The 12,081-nt window shown below is 40.2% G+C and overlaps 1 protein-coding gene across 2 annotated transcripts; it reads left to right on the forward strand.

Annotated features, from left to right (window-relative positions):
• The first annotated feature begins 859 nt into the window (after positions 1-859).
• Positions 860-5,986, forward strand: LOC124432039 (putative uncharacterized protein DDB_G0291608). 2 transcript variants are annotated; one of them, XM_046980537.1, is made up of 2 exons: positions 860-1,508; positions 1,614-5,986. In XM_046980537.1, the coding sequence occupies exon 2, from the start codon at positions 2,353-2,355 to the stop codon at positions 5,842-5,844; it is 3,492 nt and encodes a 1,163-aa protein (XP_046836493.1). In that variant the 5' UTR covers positions 860-1,508; positions 1,614-2,352; the 3' UTR covers positions 5,845-5,986. The 2 variants fall into 2 exon arrangements, with proteins under 2 accessions (XP_046836493.1, XP_046836494.1); XM_046980538.1 differs by having other exon boundaries at positions 860-1,454.
• The last annotated feature ends 6,095 nt before the right edge of the window (positions 5,987-12,081 follow it).

Raw genomic sequence — 12,081 nt, forward strand, 5'->3', positions numbered from 1 at the left:
TCCTGCGCTAACGTCGCTAACTCTCTTCGATCGAGAAACTCGAGCTTCGACCGTGGGAGTTTTCAAAAAATCTCACCCAACAAAGTTTCACGAGTAGCAAGGACGCTACGCGCTACGAGAAAGCATATATCACAGCTGTGCGAGGATTCTCTCCTGTCGCACGCGCACGCGCACGGAAGAAAAGATAGAACGAGAGGAGGGAATTGCTCTTCCTTGCGAGAAATAGAAGTGGAAGAAGAAGAAGAAGAAGAAGAAGAAGAAAGGATATAGAGGGAGAGATAGAGAAAACGACGAAGAAAGAGATGGAAGAGTCAGTGTAGTCCTGCAGGATCCTACATCGTCTTTCGAGACGACGATGACGACGAAGTAGATGTGGGAGCGAGAGAGAAGAGAGGGAGGTCCGGAACGCACGGAGACGGACTTGGTGGGGGTAAGGTGCGCTCGACGTCTCAAATTTGGTTGGCTGTCTCGAGGCGCTGCCAAGCGGTTCCCACTCTCTCTCACACACAACTCTCTCTCTCTCTCTCTCCCTCTCTCTCTCTCTCTCTGTCTCTGTCTTTGGCGCGCACTCCTCTCTACGAGGAGGAATCGCTGTAGATCGACCGTGCTATACCGTAGAGAGAGAGAGAGAGAGAGACAGAGAGAGAGAGAGAGAGAGAGAGAGACTCGAGAAGAACGAGACGAGAGTGGGAGTCTCGTAGTGGTAGGGCGACGTTCGGTGATGTAGAATGAGAGTGAGGGGGAGAGAGAGAGAGAGAGAGAGAGAGAGTGGATAGAGAGAAGGCGGTAAAAGAAGGAAAGGAAGGAGGAGTGGGGTGAGGCGGTGGGGAAGCAGCGGCGGCGGCAGCGCCTTGGCGCGCGAGCTACTAGAGTACTCGAAACTCTCGAATTCCAACCGACAGAAGAGTGCCGGCTCTCGTACGAAGCGGGCATGGATATCGTTTGAGAGTGAGTTCAAGTAGATACGCATAGAAAAATAATAGATGGTGTACCCAGTGAGCATGAGAGGGACGCACGATAACGATTTGTGGACTATCGAGTTATCCACCAACGTCTTTATCGAAAGATAAAGTAATTACGATTGGTGATAACGATTTAAATCCACATCATCGTCGTCGTTCTCATCATCGACATATTCGTCATCGTCAACATTGGTGCTTTCGGTTTTAATATTCGTCGCGCTTTCGCTTATATCTTGGTGTTTCTTACGGCTTTCCAAAGTGTGTTAGTGCATCAAGGATCAACAAAAGGAAAATATAGAGACGATAGTCGTGAGTGATACTTTCGACGGTCGCGGCTGCGGAGGGGATGGATTGTAGCGGCATAGTGAAGGTCAAAGTAAAAAGTGAAGCAACATCGTGACAACCGATGGTCCAGCTAAGGGATCGTACTCGTCGAACTGCGCGACGGAGTCGCCGCTTCGAGATCATCGATAAAAAGGAAACCTTAAATATGTGAGAAAGATTCCATGAGAAAGAAAGAACGTCTTCGCATTTTGTCTCTTTTAAGTAATTGTCATTTATTTTTTCTTTCTCCCCGTTGTTTTTTTAGTTCCATCTTTATTTTCCTTTATTTTTCCACGTCCGCGACTTCTTTTTTTTTTTTTTTTTCAGAAAACTTGCGCAAAATCGAGACAGAGTTGAAGACGCGTCACAAGAGCTCAGAGACGCTCTATCGCTTCTACGGTTCGTCAAATTCGTCATTATAACTTTGGGAAGGGAAGAATGACGATGCCGTACGCGGCGAAACGGCAGACGTCGCAGAAGCCAATGTGCTTCACGTTGATCTGGACATTTATGATGCGTTTAGGTGCGATCATATGATAAATGTAGAACACGCTGTATCCCCTTCTTTTTCCTTTTTATTTCCACTTTTTTTTTTCGTTCCATCATCTTCCTATCATCGAGATAAGAGGCAATATAAAAGCTATGCTTTCGATTCGATTCTCTCGAATACGTTCTTTTTGTGATGTGCCGTATGTGAGAAAACTCGATGACGATCGTGATAGCAAGTGAAAAACGAACTAAAAGACTAATAGACTAGAGAAGAGAGAGAAAGAGTCGGTTATAAAATTGAACAATAATCCCTGTGGAAGTGATAGAGAAGAGATAAATCGGCCTTCGCGGTCCAAGCGCGACCGCGCGCGTCCCCTATGCGGACCTTCTCCGCGCGTTAATTCGTCCGTCCGTCCGTCCGTTTCTTCGTTCGTTCGTTCGTTCGTTCGTTTATTCGTTCGTTCGTTCGTTCATATCGTAGACCAGAGACTTTCCGACGTAGAGAGGCATAGGCAAACGAAGACAGATGGACTGACGGCAAAAAGGAAAATAATACGTAAAAGAAGAAAACCATAATATGAGTGAGATGACGAGCGTGGAAAAGCAACAAGAGCACCAACAACAGCAGCAACAGCAGTACGTTGGTGGCAGTTCCAATTCGGAATATCACTGCAAAGATTGCGATTTGTATTTTGAGAGCGATAAGAGTCTCAGGGTGCATTTGTGTTATCATCAAGAAAATCTATCTACGCGTTGGGCAAGCCAAGCTCAACAGGAGGAGAGTAATAACAATAATAGTAAGGCTGGTAATCATAACAGTGGTGGTCACACGAACGTTAAACGCGACAGCGTAACAGCACCAACGGACTCGTGCGAGTCCTCTTCGACATCGCCTTCCCAAGAACCATCGTCTTCGCATCACCAACAACAACAGCAGCAGCAGCAACAACAACAACAACAACAACAACAACAACAACAGCAACAGCAGCCGCCGCCGCAGCCGCCGCCGCAGCCGCAGCAGCAGCAACAGCAGCCGCCGCAGCAGCAGCAGCAGCAGCAGCAACAACAGCCGCCACAGCAGCAGCTGACGCAGCAGCAACAGCAGCTGCCGCAGCAGCAACATCAAGAACAGCAACAACAGCAACAAACGAGTCAAAGTTATAACCATTTTCATACACCAATGTACAGCGAAACAAGTTACTTTATACAAAACGACTCGGCCTATCTCCTTTCCCAACATTACTCATCATCTCAAGACGACGTTTCGAACAATGCCGGGGTTACTGGTGGTGGAGGGTACTCGCGTTTCCACCCGTATCAACATCAACAACATTTTCCAACAGAGCGTACCTGTTCGATGAGCTCGACGAGCCCGCAAAGTCCGCCGGTTCAATGTGACAAGTGCGGTGCCGTTTACGAGGATGCTAATCAACTCGGCGAACACGTCAGAACGAGTCATTCGAACTCGCCTAATATTTATCCGGGTCAGCCGCAGTATCAACAATTAGGTGGGAGTCCTCAACAGCAGAATCAGCCGCAGTTGCATTCATCCCCGACTCAGCCGAGTCAGCAACCGCAGCAACAACAACAGCATGGTTACGAGTATAATGGTGGACAATCGATGAAATCGGATGTGAAACAAGAGCCGGAGGAACAGGCCGAGATCCTCGATTTGGATTCTCACAAAGTTCAGACTCATAGATACGAGGAAGAATTGATAAGGCTTCATCATCATCAACAACAACAGGATTTACATATACACATACATCAGCATCCAGTACTCCATCAACAACAAAGAGCCGGATCACTTCCGGTAAGTTCTATGTTGGCTTGGCCACCGACCGGTCAACCGCACGAGTATCATCCAGGTCTTCCATCTATGGGAGGTATGGAGAACGTTTCACCAATTTCTGATCAAGGACAATTCATGCGTGGCCAACACATGCCAGTAGTGGAGTCATCTCGACATCCAGGTTCTCCCATCATCACTAGCACGCAAACGATACCGACGCATCAGTTGCCAACGACTCTATTGCAACAACCACCAAAAGCTCCCCCGTTGGCCAATCAATCGTGGAAGAGTAACGAGGCACGACGGCCAAAAACTTACAACTGCACAGCATGCAACAAGTGGTTCACCAGTTCGGGCCATTTGAAAAGACATTATAATACTACCCTTCATAAGAACGCCGTGAAACAAAGCAATCAGCCGGATCCAGCGAATCTGCCGATAAGTGCACATCATCATCCTGGGAGGGATAACGGCGTCGGACACGGACACGGACATGGAAGTGTTAGGGGTACCGGCCCGTCGAGGTCGTCACCAGAGATATCAACCTCTGTCAGTCCCCCAAACTTGATTGCAGGTCCCTCGGGCGAGGCGGCGAGGGGCCTGCTGCACACGCCCACCACCACCACCACCACCACCACCACCACTCTTTACAACAACAACAACAACAACAACAACAACAACAATTCCAGCAACAGCAGCAACAGCAGCAACGAATCTTCAGTAGTAATTCTTGCTCAACAACAGCAGCAGCAGCAGCAGCCACAGGGTTCAATGGTTCTCTTGGGCTCCACAATGTTGCCCCTCAATTCCCCGGGTCAGTCGCCAATGGCGGCGCACCATCAACAAATGGGCTCATCGCCGCCACACTTGGTTCACCATCATCATCATCGGCATCAACATCAGCAGCAACAGCAACACCATCACCAGCAGCAGCAGCAACAACAACAGCTGCACATACCAATGGATTCGGGTCAAATTCACATGCACCATCCCATGAATTCTCCTATCTCAGCAATGCAGCCGCCGCCGCCGGGGCCCCATCTGAGTTCGCCTTCGCAAATGGTCTCGTCTCACCCGCACCACATGACTTCGCCTACAACGTCGGGATCGGTCCATCCAGCAATGGTTTCGCCCCCTGCGATGGGGAGTACTACGACCCCTCAACAGGTTTACCCAAACGCTTTGCCCCCCCACGTTACAACTTCTACCAACATGGGACTGCTGGAATCTATCACCATCCAACTAACTACTACTGGTAATTCGCTATTGCCGATTTCTTCGGTCGAGCAGCAGCAGCAGCAACAACAGCAACAACAACAGCAACAACAACAACTGCAGCACCAGCATCACCATCTTCATCAGCAGACCCAAGATATGTTACCCGGTTTTGGGACTTTCAGTAACCATCAAAGACCTTTGCCGAGCTTCACTCAATTCGGCATCTCCGGGTTCTTGGTAGGCCACGATCAAGTACAGGCCGTTAACGTGGGGGGGCTAAGTCCGGAGGAGAATCGATCTCCTCAAGACAGATCCTTCGAGTCTCCCGGATCCAGTTATGATCAATATAGAAATTCGTCGCCCCGATACGAATCCTTGACGAATATGGATATGTCGACGATGCAAGTAAATACCGACGGCATGATTGTTAAACAATATGAGATCGAAAATCAACAGCAACACCTCGTGCAGCAATTACAACAACAAATAGGTGAACAGGAACAACGACAACAAATTCATGAAGCTAACAACAATCTACCGCAGCACGTGCAGGCGAAGGAAGAACTCAATCCGAACATCGGCTTGCAACTAGAAGAAAATCCAAAATCGAAGATTGCCGGCATGCTCCTGACCAAGGAGCATCAAGTAACTAGCACAAACACTGGCTCACACTACATTTCCCAGGACGGTTTACACAAGTGTATCGAGTGCGACAAAGTTTTTAACAGGGCATGCTACTTGACTCAGCATAACAAGAGTTTCCATTCGGGCGACAAACCGTTTAAATGTAATCAGTGTGGCAAAAGATTCCCCCTCGAGTACCTGCATGCGAAACACCTGCAGAAGCATGCCGGCGACAAACCGTACAAGTGCGAGATCTGTCCGAAGCAGTTTAACCACAAGACCGACCTCAGACGGCACATGTGCCTCCACACGGGAGAAAAACCATATGCTTGTGATAATTGCGGAAAAGGTTTCATTAGGAAAGATCACATGATGAAGCATCTTGAAACGCATAAAAAAAAATCAAATAATCAGAATGTTCTTCTGAGGGCGTGATTAAAGTGGATTTGCTGGCACGGTTTTCGTCAGCGACGACTACAAAGACTACGACTACAAAGACTACGACTACGAAGACTACGAAGACTACGAAGACTACGAAGACTACGAAGACTACGACGACGACGAAGACTACGACGACGAAGACGACGAAGACTACAAAGACGACGATCACGACGACGAAGACTACAAAGACGACGATCACGACGACGAAGACGACGACGACGACAACTACGATGACGATGACGATGACTGCGACGGCGACAGCGACGGCGACGACTGCTGTGCCGACGCAAGCAAGAAAATAAAATTGAACAATATTAGCGAGATATTTGATGTTTTCTCAATTTCTAGAATTCCATTTGACTTAAGTATGTATTTATATTATTATTAATTCTATTAATAAGTTCTATTTCTTATATTATGTAGTCATTTATTGTATTATTTTTCGTTGGAATTTTTACAAACTTTAAGTTAAAGAATAGACGTTAGAACGCGTCACAATTCTACTTTTTATATTTTATTTTATTAGTTATTTTATTCTTCGAAGGTACGTCGAGATCCGATTTATCTTTTTTCTCATTTTTTTTTATTTATTTTCTCTCTCTCTCTCTCTCTCTCTTCTCTCTCTCTCTCTTCTCTCTCTCTCTCTGTTTGTCTGACTGCCTGCCTGTCGTCTCTCTCCCTCCCTCTCTCCCCCCTCCCTCCTCCTCTCTCCTTCTATCTCTCTCTGTAGTTAGTACTCGGCAAAGTGATATTTATTCGTACGATGTATATCTTGACGTTCGTAATAGAATCCTTGAGAGTCGCGATATTCAGAGTCGATCGTAAATAGCTTACTCGTTTCGAGAGCAGCTCGACTCGAAAAATCGCGTTCTTTTAGGACATTTCGATTTATCCGATTTCGACAATTTTATTTTGAAAAAAGTTACTATTTGATCATTATTGATCTCTATTAATATCGACGAGACGTCAAACCTTCGAAGTTTATAGGTTGTATATAATAGATTAAATGTATAGACATATTGATTGTAATCTATAACTATCGAATTCATAAATATCATTTGCAAAGTGATATTAAAATATTAGTAATGTTAGTGTTTTACAACATACATTATAGCATACTTAAATATAGATTGATAAGATAACGTGTTAAAAAATAGGTCGAAAATTCGGATTATAAGAGTGTAGAATAATATTAATTAATAAATTTGATTATAAAATTGGATTAGATAGTAAACCGCACCATGCGTTCGTGCGATTTTATGCTAAAACTTACGATAAAAATTGTCTATGCTCGACGTATTACAATATTTTACATATTTTTTATTACAGATATATAATAATTTATTGATAAACTTGTTTTGTTCAGAGAGTTTCATCTTTTTCTAACTAAATTATAACATAATTGCAGAATGATTGCAATTTGATCTAAGTGAAAAGAAATTTTGATTCGTGATTTTGGATCTAATGTTGTTAACGATCTATTTTTTTTTTTCGTTATTGTGATTGATCCAAAAAATTAATTAATTTTATATCTTTACAATATGCTTTTGCCTTTCTACTTAAAATCTATCTGTAAGCTATATTGACGAACGAGTTCGACAAACATATTTCAACCAATTTTATTTTAGAGCTTATAGAATCGTCAATTATTTTAATATCAATTTTTCATAAAATAAATTAATCGTGACTCGTTCGATTATTGTTCCTTATTTATACTATATAATGAATCATATTAAGAAAGTTAGAATTCCGAATAGTTAAAAAAATTCGAGTTGTCTTCGTTGATGTCAAAAAAATTATCTTCGAGTGACGAGTGATAGGAATAATACATTCACTTCGCTGAAATGAAATTACGTCTTGTTAAGTAATTATTTTTGTTAATCGTTGCTTATTCGATCAAGAAAGTGTTAATTATATTAGATTCCGTTGTTTCCTCTTATACATTCTCGTGCTTCCTTGTTATTTCTCCACTTTTTCTCAACCTTGTATATTTCAAAGTTACACATGTATATAACTAGGATCATTCACACTCGACCTTTCACATTTTATTAATTGTTTCATTAGGGTCGAGCTATACTGGTAATATAATTTGTACATATTATATTATAGATATATATATATATACATATATATGGTATATGTATATATATATACATTCATGCATTTGTATATAAATATATATATATATATATATGCATGTGTATATGTATATATATATATATTTGTATGTGTGTGTGTGTATACGTATATGTACATGTGCAAAGATAATTGAAAAGCAAACAACGTTAAATCCTCTTACATTTTTTTAGTTATAATTATAGTAAAAAAACAATGAGAAGCGAAAGCGTTGATGAATAATATAGAATTCTTGCCATTTTTACTATGTAATGACACCCAGAACAGACTACCTCAATGATCAGGTATTTAACGATGAATGAAAGAAAGATAGAAAAGTTAAAATAGCCAATGCAATAATAATATTAATATTAATAATAATAATAATATAAAAAATCGAGCGAAGCGTACATTTTTACTAAGCGGTGCGAGAACACTTTTTACATTTTCTTCTTTTTTTTTTGTTTTTTTTTTGTTTTTTTTTCGTTTTTTTTTTTTTTTTTGTAACTATTTACTGTTGTTCTTGTTATCTCGCCAATAGAATTACAAGGAAGAATAAAAGTCTTTGAATAAAAATTAAGATTTTCTATAACGTTTAGAAATTCACTTGAAACTGAATGTCTTCGACAATGATTCTTACTGAGAAAGTTTAAAATTTGTCTGAGCCATCTTAAATGTATAATATTTTACAATAGACCATCTTCAATTCAAAAGATAAAATAACTTATAAATGTTTCTCTTTTGACTAAGTAATTTTACTTCAACTGATATTAATCGTCTTTCGTTTGTTCCGAGAGAATGAATTAGAGACTAAAGAAAAGAAAAGGTAAGAGAAAAAAAAAATAAGAACACTCTTTCCTCTTTAACTTCTTTGCACTGTGTTCCTCGAAATCGCCCGCCGATCATAAAATCTTGTAATAAGCGTAAAATATTAGAGTTGTTCATATAAATTTAATATAGAGCGAGAGGGACTTGGGGGCGGGGGGAGGCGGAGAGAGAGAGAGAGAAAAGAAAGAGAAACACAAAAAAAAAGGCGGATGGCATAGAACAACGTAAATTTTAAAAACATATCAACAGTATTACTGTAAACTCCCATTTAATTATTAATTATAACTGATACGTTACTAAGGACGCATATATGGTAATGAGTCAAAAGTGAGAACGATCATTATATACATATTTGTAATTCATATCATTATCATATTCTTCATGCAGAGTTTTTAAAAAGATGAAAGCTAAAAATTAAAATCTAACGAGGAGAGGAACGTCATCCTTCTTCTTTTCGTTTAGAATCATGCGAGCGAGCGAGCGAGCGAGCGAACGAGTGAAAAGAGATATTCATTTCTGTTAATAAGACGACAAAGCGCCGACACGAAAGTTGTCATTGATATTTCGAGTGTTTTTAACGCAAATTACTTATTGCGTATAATATTATATTAATTAAATTACCAATAATATTGTCGTCGTCGTCGTCGGCATCATCATCGTTATTATTATTATCAACTACAAGAAAAAGAACGAATCGTTGATATCTACTCCGCATTCCGTTCGATCGTGCGTGGTTGTGCCAAATACGATATGTGAACAAAATTGTTCTCGAGTACGTCCTCGAGAGAAAAAAAAAGACAATTAACGCGTAAAGAAGAAGAAAAGGGAGAAGATGAAAAAAAAAAAAAAAGAAATGTGTGTGCGTGTGTGCGTGCGTGAGCGAGTATCCGCGTTTATTGCGTTTATTGCGTTTGCGTCAGAAAAAAGAAAAATAAGAAAAGAGAAGAGATAAGAAAGAAAGATGTATTATTACCTTTTCGTTTTTTTTTTCGAAATAATCCCGATGCATGTCTAACTACGATTCGTGCCATGTAATGAATTGTGAAATGAAAACCAAGAGAAAACGCGCGCCGCGCGCGGGAAAGAGAGAGAAAGAGAGAGAGAGAGAGAGAGAGAGAGAGAGAGAGAGAGAGAGAGAGAGAAGAGGAAAGGCGTTCGATTTATCATAGAGAAAATCAATTTTAAAAACCCATCGTCAAAATTACGAAAAGACGACATAATAGATCACGCGGTTTCTGTTCCTTTTTTATTATACGTATTTTGTAATGCTCGATCGATATAATAGTCGTTTCCCCGATGTTTGCTGTTAAATGCGAAACAAAGAAGGCAGAAGCGAGATTAATAAAGAGAAGTGATAGAAAAGAATAAAAAAAGAAAAAAAAAATAGTTGCAGAATATATAAAAAATATACTATTACTGTGTATATTATTTTATATAAATTTAATTTTGTTTTCATACATAAATATATTTTATTTGTCAAACCTTTGTGAACCTTATTTTAGAATTGTCCACTTGTTGCTTATACAAGCCGCATTGTTATTTTTAGCGGCCAACATGGTCTTTTCTCGTAAAATTTGTTATAATTTAGATCCTTCGTTCCTTTTTTCTGATACTTCGATTAATTTATTATCAGCCGAGGTATTGATTACGAAAGAACGGGATTCATTAATATTCAATTTTGATATTAATTTAACATTAATTTTTTTCTCAAAAGTTCGACGACCGGCACAGAACGAGTCTTTTCATGATCTCGATAGGATCGATCGCGTGAGAATAAAATTTCATTTCCTAGATCGTAGTCGCGCTTGTAAAGATCAAAATAGAGAGAGAGAGAGAGAGAAAGAGAAAGAGAGAAAAAGAGAATGAGTGAGTGAGTAAGAGGACGAGCGCCGTTCGAACCCTTTCACGGCCAAAATCGCGATGTACCTTCCATTTCTACTTGTTTGTACGATACTTTTGCTTCTTGGTAAGCGCACGCGCGTCCGTTTTTATTGGCCAATTTAGTTAATGACCGAGTACGAGCGTACTACCACGCGTTGCGTCGCACATATCATCCGCGAGATTCCATGAAATATCCATGAGATCGTAGGGAGAATCCTTTTGCATCCCTTTCGTCCCACTCAAGCCGTCACCTTTTTCTCTTTCCTTTCTCGACATCTCCATTTCGTCTCTCTTGCTCTCTGTTTCTGTCTCTGTCCCCCTACCTATCGCGCGTTCTTACGTACGCTGAGTACCGCTCGTGCTCTCGTAACCTTGAGCATTCTGTAATTTAGCAAATCGTTGCGGACTCGGCGAAAGGAATCGCTCGATTCGCCAACGCTTCGACCCTGCACGATGATCGTTGCGAGCAAAGTATCCTTTCTCTCTTTCTCTCTTCGCTGCTACGAGATGCGTATTTCGCGATAAATTAGAAATTACCGTGCCGAATGAAGAGGCCGATAAAACGTCTTTCCTTTACTTTTTCCATTAATAATAATAATAATAATAATAATAATAATAATAATAATAATAATAATAATAATAATAATAATACTAATAATAATAATACTAATAATAATACTAATAATAATACTAATAATAATAGTAATAGTAATAGTAATAATAATAGTAATAGTAATAGTAATAGTAATAGTAATAGTAATAGTAATAGTAATAGTAACGATATTCTTCGCTATCATATCGAATAGAACGCGTCGAAGGTGGCCGTATGAATGCAAAGTAGAATTATTATATATCAAAGACAAAGTATTAGGATTATCTCGTTTTTCTGTCCCCTTTCGAATAAATTTTTTTTTTATCGATGTGCTTTTCAAGGATAAGGATAATCGAAAATCGCCAAGCGAAGGATATTTTTTATTCTTCGAAGGGAAAAGCGATTACTAACTAGTGAAAATAAAATCGATCCATTCGTTTCTCACGAGACGATACTTTACAGCGATTAAAACGCTACTACTTTGTTCGCCGTATTCGCGAGTCTCGCCGTAGTTAATTAGACTTAGGCAACGTCCTACCTGATGACGAAGCAATATTGACGCGATCTATCTATGATTTATTAAGGATATAGAAAGTGAACGGCGAAGCGAAAGAAAAGCGAGAGAAACGGAAAGAGAAGAAAACAATAGGATGCTCGTAGAAAGAGATGAATGATGTTAGCTATGTAGTCCGCTACCCTCATAACGTGCATTTACCACATTTTTATGTTTTCTAATTCGTTGAGAACGAATGGGGTTTTTGGTATAAATATATAAATATATGAATATAAATATAAATATAAGTATAAATATAAAT

This window comes from Vespa crabro, chromosome 23, assembly GCF_910589235.1.
Source record: "Vespa crabro chromosome 23, iyVesCrab1.2, whole genome shotgun sequence".
Lineage (NCBI taxonomy): Eukaryota > Metazoa > Arthropoda > Insecta > Hymenoptera > Vespidae > Vespa > Vespa crabro.